Source organism: Lontra canadensis, unplaced genomic scaffold, assembly GCF_010015895.1.
Source record: "Lontra canadensis isolate GAN:19392208 unplaced genomic scaffold, GSC_riverotter_1.0 scaffold135, whole genome shotgun sequence".
In the NCBI taxonomy this organism is placed as follows: domain Eukaryota; kingdom Metazoa; phylum Chordata; class Mammalia; order Carnivora; family Mustelidae; genus Lontra; species Lontra canadensis.
In genome coordinates, this window is record NW_022631129.1 from 2,037,486 (window position 1) to 2,050,933 (window position 13,448).

The following is a 13,448-nucleotide window of genomic DNA, read 5'->3' on the forward strand; positions in this document are numbered from 1 at the left end:
CCTACATAGAAAACATTATATCATCAGAGAAAAAATGAACACTTTTAATATCTGGCAATGAAAAGAACTGATTTTTGCTACTAATTCTGGAGGGATTATTTCTAACCACAGAACATTGCAATGAAAAGACAGCATCTAAGTCAGCATTTTAGCAATTCCCCACCCTCAGCCTCACCCCCCTCCCTGCAAATCCAGGAGCCAGTGTACAGCAGTAAAGTACAAAGAAGCCCCCAGCATACAAGAGTTCCTGCCATCACTGGGTCCACAAATGCCAATGCCTGCTCTTGAAACCTTGCACACTCCACTTGGAGCCAAGACACCGGCCTGCACCTCCTGGGACACTTTCATTCTAATGTACTCCAACATTCCAACACTTTCCTCATAGCTAAGCACTTTTTACAGGGAAGGCCTTCTTTCACATTGCAGTTACTTCTGGAGCTCATTTTGCTTCTAAATCTGTGAGAATATCCTACTCAGGAAAATCACTTACTTGATACCACACTTTCTCCTGCCAAAATAAATAAATAAATAAAAATAAGGTGGTTTATTTACCCCCAGAGTTCAAACTGAAGAGCAAAGTATAATCTGGGTAATTTCAGATCCTTTCCTAAGAAACACTAAAAGGCAGCTCTTTGGGGTCTTGAAAAACTGAACCAAAAGTTAAAAATCTGTCATTTAGGGACGCCTGGGTGGCTCAGTTGGTTAAGCAGCTGCCTTCGGCTCAGGTCATGATCCCAGCGTCCTGGGATCAAGTCCCACATCAGGCTCCTTGCTCTGCAGGGAGCCTGCTTCTCCCTCTGCCTCTGCCTGCCATTCTGTCTGCCTGTGCTCGCTCTCTCTCCCTCTCTCTCTGACAAATAAATAAAATCTTTAAAAAAAAAATCTGTCATTTATATTTATCCCTAATAGTAATGAAACCAGAAATAGCCAATGACTACACAACTGCAAATAATCTCGCCTGAAAATCTATGTGCATTAAATACGTGTGTGGAGAAGGCGGAGGGTGAGATGTCTTTTAAACACTAGAGCCATGTCTCACTACTAGAGTCACAAACTCCATTCCCTGATTTTTCTTAACCATTTTCATTATTTAAACTACCAATCAATGCTATTGATTTAAGAAGTCAGTTGTGAGTTTAAACTTGCATGATAAATCTCAAACAGAAACTCACAACAAGAATGTAAGAACTAATATTAAGGTCTTCAGATCAGAGAAGAAAAGAGCTTCTTACCATGTTTATTGATGACACAGGACCAATGCTGTTAACATAGATGTCAACGTCAATTACAGTCGGTTTTACTGTGGAGAAAAATACATGTGTGTTAACACCTTGTGTCAGAGAGATGGAGGAAAGAAGTATTCAACTTCCTTTGACTCATGTACTAACACCTCATGGGTATGTGGGAAAGGGGTGGATTTTTCTTTTGGATTTGCCTTGTAGTTGCAATTCAAACCCTGCCTGTCTTCCTTTTTAAAATTCTCAAAGGATGAGAAATTCTTACTTGTATTTAACAAACTCTTGGAAAACAGGACATTTATACCCTGCAAGATGCCAGGAATAGATGACTGTAAAGATATCCTGCAATATTTGTTAAGCTGATTATATGGCAAAAAAATAAAAGATGATAAATGTTAAATGACAGAAAACACTGCATAAGCAACTTATTGCCAACATTTTCTATAAAGCTAACCTCCCAGTGATGAGTAATATCAGAGATGGTTAGCCATCACCTGACTGCCTAACTAATTGTTCTGCCTAACAAAATGACTCAAAGCTAAGATCTGGAGAGTGCATGCATCAAAGAAGAATAAGGAATATTGATTATTGTTATTGTAAAACCTAAAGAAACATAATGTACCACAAATTTAAAATCCTATAATTAATAAATGAATAACACTTTAGTAAGTCAAGGAATTACAGTTTCAACCACGATGGCATAAAATTTATAGGTGAGATATTGTAATCCAACATTGTGCATCAGAGGTAAAATTAGTTTATTTCCCCTTAAAGAAAACCAGTTTCTCTTTCCTTGGCAGGGACCAATAATGAGATTGCAGAGCTGGCCAACATCTCAGTCAGAGGTTCATGCCCTTTGAAAAGAAGGAGGTTCCCTTCTCTGCACTTAGCAACTGATAAAGGGAATGATATCACCAATTTTAGAATATTTCTTCCCCAGAGCAACAGGAACAAGACTCTGAACCTTTGCATATGAAACAAATCATTTCAGATATAAGAGTGTCTGTATCTGCAATTATTTCGATAAGCTTCCTTCAGTTTCACTAAATAACCTATCATTCACAAATTGGACTTCTGCACTCTACTTTCGGAACTATGAGTGACACTTGTGAGCTTACAGTTTCAATAAATTGCATACCCAGCAGTCTGTAGCCCAAGCCATGTTTCCAGACTTCTGTGAAAATGAAAACAATGATTATGAATTTGAGCCAACTACTCTAACATCTGTCAGGATAACCAAGTTATATTAGTTTCAAAGAGCTGTTGGCATTTTGGAAAACAACCCAACACAATTCTATATATTATGTATATGGTGGTTACATTTCCTAAAAGGACTGTTCTTCATTTTAGACTGATTTTTTTAACTACTATAAATAGTAAGTAGCACGTTTCTTTAAATTCACTGGATTCAGCAAGTTTTCTGTTTCCAGATACCACATAACCTTTGGTGATGTCATACAGAAGCCTGTGTTAAGTCAGTCAATTGAGAACCTACTTTTTGCAAGAGACTTTTTTGGTTATTTTATGGTATTAGAGTTTAGGCTCCCAGAGCTCTTAATCTCATTAAATTAAAAAAAGACCCAGAGACATAAAGCCTTAACAACTTGAAGTGGGAAGTACTAAATCAGTATTAAGTGCATTAGTGCAATGAAGGTTTTAAGGGATAACAGTTTAGAAAACACACACCACACACATACAGATGCACATATGTGCACACAAAACTAGGGGGAAATTAACTGTTTTCTTTTTAAAGGTTTTATTTATTTATTTGAGAGAGAGACAGTGAAAGAGAGCATGAAAGGGGAGAAGGTCAGAGGGAGAAGCAGACTCCCCATGGAGCTCGAAGTCCAATGCACAATTCGATCCCAGGATTCCGGGATCATGACCTGAGATGAAGGCAATTGCTTAACCAACTGAGCCACTCAGGCGCTGGGAAATTAACTGTTCTAAGCAAATGCTCTTTTAAGCAGCATCATGCTAAAGTAAACGGAGCTTTTAAGAAAGTGGCTCTGATAATGGAACCCAGGAAAGAGACTGTTCACAAGTGGCTCAAGGTTTATAATTCAAAGACTCAAGATTAGGCCCTGACAAAGGTTTGTTGTTTTTTTTTTTTTTTAAGATTTTATTCATTTATTTGACAGACAGAGACCACCAGTAGGCAGAGAGGCAGGCAGAGAGAGGAAGGGAAACAGGCTTCCTGCTAAGCAGAGAGCCCGATGATGCGGGACTCGATCCCAGAGCCCTGGGATCATGACCTGAGCTGAAGGCAGAGGCTTTAACCCACTGAGCCACCCAGGTGCCCCAAATGATCTTTGACAAAGGAGGCCAGACCATTCAAATGGTGTTGGGTAGACTGGATATTCTCATGTAAAAGTAGGTTAGACCCTTATGTTACTAAATACAAAAATTAACTTAAAATGGATCAAAGACCCAAAGTTAAACCAGAAACTACAAAATTCTTAAAAGAAAACATAGGATAAAACCTTCATGACACTGCAGTTGACAATGATTTCTTGGATATGACACCAAAAGCACAGGCAACAAAAAATAAATAAATAAATTAGACTGCATCAAAATTAAAAACTTCTGTGTATCAGAAACAGTCAACAGAATGGAAAGGCAACCCACAGATTGGGAAAGAATATTTGCAAATCACATATCTGATACATGGTTGACATAGAATGAACTCCTGCAACTCAACAACAAATAAGCAAAAATCCTGATTTAAAAACAGTCAAGGACTTAGACATTACTTCAAAGATATGCAAATGACCATTAAGCACATGAAAAGATGCTCAACAGCACCAGTCATTAAAGGAGTGCAAATCAAAACCACAATGAGATACTACATCTCCACTACGATACCACTTCACTTCCACGGAAAACAACAAGTGGTGGCAAGGATGTGGAGAAACTGAAACTCTTGCTCATGGTGGGAATGTAAAATGACACAGCCACTGTGGAAAACAGTATGACACTTCTTAAAAAAAAAAAAAATTTAAACATAGAATTACATGACCCAGTAATTCCACTTCTTCTGATAGACCCAAAGGAATTAAAATCAAACATATATTTGTACACCCATGTTAATAGCACTATTATGCACAAAAGCCAACAAGGTGGAAACAACCCAAGTACCCATGGAGGGAGAAACGGATAAAACAAATGCAGTGTATTCATATGGAATATCATTCAGCCTTAAAAAGGAAGATTTTCACTGTTTCGTTTTCTTTTATCTGATGGTCAGTCACATGTAGCCACAAGACAAAATGCTCAGAATAACAAAGTTCCTTATATTCACAAGTCCTAGAGACTGGAGATATGCCTTGCAGGGTCACATGGGAGAGACACCACCGTGTCAGAAGACAGAAGCCAGGGAAAGGCAGAGGGAGAAGGCACTTATACCATCATCATAAATGGGGTTTCCACAGGAGAGACACAGCAAGGCAGGATAAACAATTAGGATTGAATAGTTTGAATAATTCCTGTAATCTTTGGTGGTTTGGGGATGATTAAGGCAGAAGAATATTGGTTCCTGCAGTGTAAGGGCCAGAGAGAAGGACTATGGCTCTGGATTGGTTAGCCTGCATATCAGAGGTATGCTCCTGGTTAAGCCCTATGCTATCTCTAAGAACTGGCTAGGCCCAGAGGAGCAGTCTCACCTCAATTTAAAAAAAAAGGGGGGGGGGGTTTAAGATATCAAAACATTATAATCTTAAAATTATAAATATAAAATGTAAAATTAAAATATGCATGTGTGTTTGTATATACATATACACAATACAATGACACATCACAACATGGATGAACCTTAAGGATATTATAATAAGTGAAATATGTCAGTCAAAAAAGACACATACATTGTAAGTCACTTCTATGAGGTACATGGAGTAGTAAAATTCACACGGAGAGAAGGAAGAATGGAGGTTGCCAAAGGCTGAAGGAGAAAGTAAAGGAGGGTGGGTGTTCAATGGGTGCAGAGTTTTAGCACTGCAAGATAAAAAGAGTTCTGGAGATGGGTGGTGGGCAGTAATGGTTGCAAAACAATGTGAATACCTACGATACCATTGAACTCTACACTTAAAAGTGGCCAAGATAGTAAATCTCATGTTATGTATATCTTACCACAATAAAAAAAGACTAAGCTCTGGGTAGCTGATAGAAGGATGAAGAGTTACATGGAAGTGAAAAAGCTAGAACTGGGGAGAGAGGGGGAGAGGATGTGATTTTCTGAGTGAAAGGAGGCAGATTCAATTGAAAAAGTATAAAATAAGGCTAATATGTTCAGTTTTCAATTCTTTTTTAATTATATCTTGCCTATTTGGGTGTCATTTTTTCCTATAAATTCAGAATGAGTATATCTGAGAAGAATCACAAACTCATAAGCTGTGCAGCATAAAGGAATGTGGAAAAGATGCACTGGGTAAGCTGTGACAGCGGTCAACCACATTCATTCCCTTAAAAGAGGTATGTGGCCCAAAAGGCAGCAATGTAGACTGCACTTCTACTTGCTTCTGACACAAAACCAATGCACAGACCTATTTTGTTAGTTTTCTCCACTCAACCATGGGCTTCCTCCTCTTAGAACAAGTATTCAAGAATTATCAGTCAGAGATGCTAGCAAGGATGTGGAGAAAGGAGAACCCTCCTACACTGTGTGTGGGAATGTAAGCTGGTGCAACCACTCTAGAAAACAACATGGAGGCTCCTCAAAAAGTTGAAAATAGAGCTACCCTATGACCCAGCAACTGCACTACTGGGTATTTACCCTAAAGATACAAACGTAGTGATCCAAAGGGACACGTGCACCCGAATGTTTATAGCAGCAATGTCCACAATAGCTAAACTATGGAAAGAACCTAGATGTCCCTCAACAGATGAATGGATAAAGAAGATGTGGTTTATATACACAATGGAATACTATGCACCCATCAAAAGAAATGAAATATTGCCATTTACAATGACGTGGATGGAACTAGAGCGTATCATGCTTAGCGACATAAGTCAATTGGAGAACAACAACTATCATATGATCTCCCTGATATGAGGAAGTGGAGATGCAATGTGGGAGGTTTGGGGGATAGGAAAAGAATAAATGAAACAAGATAGGATTGGGAGGGAGACAAACCATAAGAGACTCTTAATCTCACAAAACAAACTGAGGCGGGGGGAGGCGGGTAGGGAGAGGGTGGTGGGGTTATGGACACTGGGGAGGGTATGTGCTATGGTGAGTGCTGTGAAGTGTGTAAACCTGGCGATTCACAGACTTATACCACTGGGACTAATAATACATTATATGTTTATTAAAAAATTAAAAAATTAATAAAAAAAGAAACCATTCCATACTCCAAAAAAAAAAAATAATAATAATAATTAACAGTCAGGAGCTGAGAAGATGACCCAGATGCACAGATAAGAAATGGCACCTGTCAGAGTGGCCTCACTGGGGGAAGAGTATAAGTCTAGGGTGGGTCTGTCTACTGATGAACCTTAGGGCACATGGCTGAATTTTGCTTTTCAGAATGCTGCTTAAAGCCTGTCTTGTTTACTGTGGACACAAAAGGAAAGCTGTCATGATAAAAAGTAAATTAAGTTGTTTCAATGCAAGAAAGTCTATTTTTTTGATGCTTGACATCCAAAAGCACATCTAATATAGAATAAGATTCCTATTAGATAAATTCAGCCCCTCTTGTAAATAGAAAAATAAATCAAATTTCATTTCCAAAATTCCCAACAAGTTATCTGTTAAGGGACTGCATTGATGTATCATAAATGAATACTTCTTAGCAGCTGTCCACAATGCCAAACCTGAACAAAACAGGTAATAAAAACATTTCTGTATAATCTGCCACCAGTTTACTGCTTCCCAGTTACATATAAATCTTAACAAACATCTTTCATTTTTCTGCCTGCCAAATTTGGTGGTTGCTGTTCTGGTTCTGGGCCCTAGAGGTGAGCACCAATGTCATTCAATGAATCAAATATATCATTGACGCCTCAAAATAAGGTCAGATGCTTAACTTACCAAAGCATCCCATTCCTCTCTAAAACCATAGAATTATGACAGCATGTTTTACTTTAGAAGAATTGGAGGAGAAAACTTAAAAAACACAAAAACACAGTAGAAAACAGAGGAGTCATGTTTGCTGCAATGTGGGTTCATGGGACCCTGGGTGAGTTGGCGTCAATTTCTCTGGGAAAGGTAAAAGAGCAGGAATCCATCCCAGAAGGAATGAGTTTAAAGATTTACACAAAATACCCAGCATATTGAAGTGGTAAGCCTCAGAGACCACAAAGACCCAATCTAATAATCATTTGGTTTTTCTCAGTCATTTGATTAATATCTCTTACAGAAGATAGTCTTATACAAATTTTCACTAAGTGCCTGGGGTCTATTAGGAAAAATTATTTTACATGCCATAACTGAGAGAAAAAGTTCAATAGCCTTTCTGTGAATCTACATATTGTTAGGTTATTTGATACTTTTAGGTCATGAGCATCCCTTAACATTCCCACTGAGGACTGGCCCCTGGAGAGAGGGGTCTACAGGTAATCCAGTTTGACCCTTTCCCACAGCATCTGCCACAATTCCTGGCACACAGTAGGTACTCATTGTATACTGGATAACTATGGTTCCTGAAAATGGTGGTTTTATTATATTTAAATGAATTTTACATGTTAAATGTTCACATGAGATTCCAAACTACAACAGGAAGAATCAATTTTAAATGTCCCCTGGAACATGATGACAACCACAGATTGATGCAAGTAGTAGTCAATTGGTCAAGACTGATAAAAGATTGTCCAAGACAAGGGTACTCCTGGAAATAGGCATCTGTTACAATGGAAATTGCATTAACTCCCTGAGAGAGGTAAAAGCCGAGAGTGGCATTGAGAGAGTTGCAAGAGCAAATGAAACCATTTATATTCATTCGTAAACAAGCAAGAAATAAGCAGTGACAGAAACAGATTAGAATAGATGTAATATAGGGGCAGTAAGTATTGACAAGAATAGAAGATGCAGAGTGAGGGAAAGCTCCAAGTGATTATAGCTCTCCACAGAAGGCAATCCTTCATGAGTTGGCCCCAGACTGGTCGCAAGATGGAGGAGGAATGGGACCCCAAAGAACACTGAGCAAATGTGCTAAGTGAGGCAACACAGCCAGAAGAGCATATTGCCTGGCTGTCCAAGAGGCTCTGCCATTTACCAGTTCTGTAATCCCGAAAGGTGTCTTACTTAACATCTCTGTGCCTCAGTCCCACTAAGTATAAGATGAGCTGATAATAGGACCTAAATCATGATGGGGGCTCGAAAGGGGTGGTTAAACTGTTGTGAAGTAAGTAGTAGGTGCTCACTAAATGTTTGCTATGACTGCTGGAACCCCTGCAGTTTGATGGAGAAAAGAATGCCAAAATCTTCCATGTGTTGCCTTTCAACTAATATTTATGTCTAAAAGTCATTCTGGTCACTTAAATTCTATTTTATCATGAGAAATTTAAATATACTGAGAAATATTTAAATATCTGCAAATGAATTTTAAAAAAAGAGAAATAAGTAATACCAACTCATGCTCATGAGATTAAACAATAAGGCTCTTCTTATAGGTGATAAACTCCCTTCTAATCTTTGTTGCCTTTGAGGAAAAAGTGGGAACTCACCTGTTGTTGGCCCCTCCAATTTATTGCCCCCTTCCTTTACCTGAACTAAGAGTACCACTGGGGAAGATGACACATTAGGTAGCCTGACATTAGGAAGGGACTCCATCGCCAACGTCCCTTTAAGCTTTGCCTCCCCTCCTGCTGATGCTCATAGAAAAAAGTATTAATATCCATCACATTGCATGGTAATAAGCATTTGCATCTAATCAATATCTAGTATTCTCATTCCCATTTGAAAGATGGTCATTTAAAAACATGATTGAGGAGGTGACTCATCCAGGATTCTGCAGCCTCACTAGAGCAAAATCTCAGGGTTCACCCACAACTCCCCAGAGGCTTAACTTTGGCAATGAGGCTTAAAGGAATTCTGGATAACAATGACTTCCATTGGGGGTAGGGAGGCACCTGGGTGGCTCAGTGCATTAAGAATCTTCCTTTGGCTCAGGTCATGATCCCAGAGTCCTATGATCTAGCCCTCTAAGTCTCCCTGCTCAGCAGGGAGCCTGTTTCTCCCTCTCTCTGCTCCTCCCCCTGTTTGTGTGCACGCTCTCTCTCTGTGTCTCAAATAAATAAATAAAATCTTTAAAAAATGACTTCAGTTTATCATCACCATCACCATCACCATCACCATCATCATCATCATCATCATCACAAACAATCTTTCCAAACTCCTGAAAATGCAAATACTGCCTCTGAGTCTTACAATAAGTCCATCTATACCATGTCAGTAGAGAGGTGTTTTTAAATGCCTTTCTCTAGCTAGAAGAATACTAGTAACCTAGAATGGGGGAATGGGTGAAGGAATTTGGGAGGGAAGAGGTACATAGAATGAACAACTGCAGCATTGAGAGCACTACTGTGGGTCCCATTTCAACTCTATTAGGGTTCCTACTTGGCCAGTTAACCTGGTTCTGACATTCCATTATAAGGTTTACAGCTAATCCCACCTCCCCCAATCCCAGAACTATAGATGCCAACGCTAAAGCCCTATGTCTTTCCCAATCTTTCTGTAAGTGTGTGATCTCAAGTGGGCCAACAAGAGCTAAAAGATCAAGATACAGTTGTTATCACCTCAGACCTAGGTTACACCTGATAAGTAATATGAAAGAAGTCAAACAGTGAGATTCCATTTTTGTATGCACTAGGATAAAAATGTATTACTGAGGTAGACAGCCTGAGAATTCATATTCTCAAAAGAATGAAAAGAGCACTACAGCTCAGAACCACAACTTCAGAACTCCAATGGGTATATAAATCTCCACCTCTTAAAAGAGTTTGGTGATAAGAGGATAAAAGAATTTAAAAAGGCATCCACAAAGTGTAATAATCTTATAAATTTGACTCTGAAGTAGCCACACCACCTTGTGAAAATAATTTAAATTTTCTGTGGCTCATTTTCTACATCTGTAAACTGAGTGTTTAAAGTGAGTTTTCCTCCAAGCATGAGTATAACTGGACATTAACAGGAATGATACATTTTAAAAATGTTCTTCATGATAACACCTTGTCCTTTCTACTACCTAACTGGGAATATCAAACTGTATTCACCAATAGAATTTTAGTAGATATGAAAAACTAACAAATTTAAACAATGAGAAGATTGAGAATGGTATGAGAGGCATGCTATCTGAGAGATCCTACTATACTTTAAAATGCATAACAGATGGTGCCATCACAATTCCAGACTTCAAACTCTATTACATAGCTGTCATCATCAAGACAGTATGGTACTGGCACAAACACAGACACATAGATCAATGGAACAGAATAGAGAGCCCAGAAATAGACCCTCAACTCTATGGTCAGCTAATCTTTGACAAAGCAGGAAGGAATGTCCAATGGAAAAAAGACAGCCGCTTCAACAAACAGTGCTGGGAAAATTGGACAGCCACATGCAGAAAAATGAAATTGGACCATTTCCTTACACCACACATGAAAATAGACTCAAAATAGATGAAGGACCTCAATGTGAGAAAGGAATCCATCAAAATCCTTGAGGACAACACAGGCAGCAACCTCTTTGACCTCAGCCACAGCAACTTCTTCCTAGGAACATCACCAAAGACAACAGAAGAAAGGGCAAAAATGAACTATTGGGATTTCATCAAGATCAAAAGCTTTTGCACAGCAAAAGAAACAATTACCAAAACCAAAAGACAACTGACAGAATGGGAGAAGATATTTGCAAATGACATATCAGATAAAGGGCTAGTATCCAAAATCTATAAAGAGCTTAACAAACTCAACACCCAAAGAACAAACGATCCAATCAAGAAATAGGCAGAGTACATGAACAGACATTTCTGCAAAGAAGACATCCAGACGGCCAACAGACACATGAAAAAGTGCTCCACATCACTCGGCATCAGGGAAATACAAATCAAAACCACAATGAGATACCACCTCACACCAGTCAGAATGGCTAAAATTAACAAGTTAGGAAATGATAGATGCTGGCGAGGATGTGGAGAAAAGGGAACCCTCCTACACTGTTAGTGGGAATGCAAGCTGGTTCAACCACTCTGGAAAACAGTGTGGAGCTTCCTCAAAAAACTGAAAATAGAGTTACCCTATGACCCAGAGGTTGCACTACTGGGTATATACCCTAAAGATACAAACGTGGTGCTCCAAAGGGGCACGTGCACCCGAATGTTTATAACAGCAATGTACACAATAGCCAAACTATGGAAAGTACCTAGATGTCCATCAACAGAATAATAGATAAAGAAGAGGTGATATACATATACAATGGAATACTATGAAGGCATCAAAAGCAATGAAATCTTGCCATTTGCGATGACGTGGATGGGACTAGAGGGTATTATGCTTAGTGAAATAAGTCAATTGGAGAAAGACAACTATCATACGCTCTCCCTGATATGAGGAAGTGGAGATGCAACATGGAGGGTTTGGGGGTAGGAAAAGAAAAAATGAAAGAAGATGGGATTGGGAGGGAGACAAACCATAAAAGACCCAATCTCAAAAAACAGACTGAGGGTTGCTGGGGGCGGGGGGTCGAGAGAGGCGGGGTGGGGTTATGGACATTGGGGAGGGTATGTGCTATGGTGAGTGCTATGAAGTGTGTAAACCTGGCGATTCACAGACCTATACCCCTGGGGATAAAAATACATTATATGTTTATTTTAAAAATTTAAAAATTAATAAAAAAATGCATAACAGAGCAATACCAGCAAGATGGTTGAAAAGGAAGCTCCAGATCCTCCTACCCCAACAAAGAACCCAACTTAATAGCTGCCTTTGTGAGAAGTCCAAAAGCCAGTTAAGAGGTCTCTGCACCCCAGGTGAACTTGAAGCCAGCCACGTGGAAGCCCAGCAAGAAAATTCATGGCACCCACTCACCAGAGGCCTTTCCCCTAACATTGAGAGAAAATATCAAGACAAAGCTCCTATTTCCCAACTTCTCCCTGGAGAGGAAAAAATAAGGGTTAGTATATACATTCAACATTTTGACTATTGGGAGAATTGCCCCAGGAGCTACTTTCTGTCTTGTGTGAATTTAAGCACTGACAGGAAATGGGCATCAGGTTGGGGACTACTGAGAACAAGAGCCATCACTATGGTTTGGTCAACCAGCAAAATCTGCGGTATCCCACAAAAACATTAAGAAGAGCTCCAGCCTAGTTTGCTACAACACTGGAGAGGCCTCAGTACAGCAGTCAGACACCAGGTGAAGCTCCTGGGAAGTACTGGCAAACCTCTTCAATTCTATTACAAGAAAAAGCCCAAGGAGGATGCATCGCAGGCAAGATTTCTTCCCAATATGAAACCAGACCACAAAGACTGGGAGAAGTCATTGATTTTTCAAATGCCTAAATCCCACAGAAGGTAAGAGAAACAGGGTTTAAATAAATATGTTAAATCTCCAGGAAATTAAACAGAAATATATTAATTACCAAAGAATTCAAAATAACCACCATAAGGATGCTCAATGAATGAAAAGAGAGTACAGGCAGACAACCAACTGAAATAAAGAAAATGATACATGAGAAAAATGAGAATATCAAAGATATAGAAATCATGAAGAAAAACCAAACAGAAATTTGGGGGCTGAAAATTACAATAACTGAATTGAAAAAATTCACTTGAGGAACACAGGAGCAGACTTGACCAAACAGAAGAAAAAAAATGAGTAATTTCAAAGACAGGACATTCAAAATTACCAAGCTGGAAAAACAAAAATAAAAAGAATGTAGAAAAATGAAGCTAGCCTAAGGGATTTTTGTAATAACATCAAGCAGAACAACATAAATATATGGAGGTTCCAGAAAGAAAAGAAACAAAAATGCAGAGCCTATTTGAAGAAATTATGACAAAAAATATCCTAATTTGGAGGAGATAAATGGACATACAAATTGAAAAAGCTCAAGGAACTTCAAGTAAGATAATCTTAAAAGATCTACATAGAGACACATCATAATCAAACTCAAAAAATCACAGACAGAGAGAGAATCTTGAAAACAGAAAAGTGACTCTTCATATATATGGGAGCTCCTACTAGATCATCACTGGATTTCTCAGCTTAAACTTTGA

General features: G+C 38.8%; 1 protein-coding gene across 3 annotated transcripts in view; it reads right to left on the bottom strand.

Moving 5' to 3' along the window:
- The window catches only part of GABRG3 (gamma-aminobutyric acid type A receptor subunit gamma3), a 614,083-nt gene that overhangs the window by 556,599 nt on the left and 44,036 nt on the right, over positions 1–13,448 (bottom strand). For all 3 annotated transcript variants that reach the window (XM_032843108.1, XM_032843107.1, XM_032843109.1), the window contains one exon: positions 1,233–1,300. In XM_032843108.1, coding sequence (XP_032698999.1) covers positions 1,233–1,300 — 68 coding nt within the window. The remainder of the gene's footprint in view (positions 1–1,232; positions 1,301–13,448) is intronic.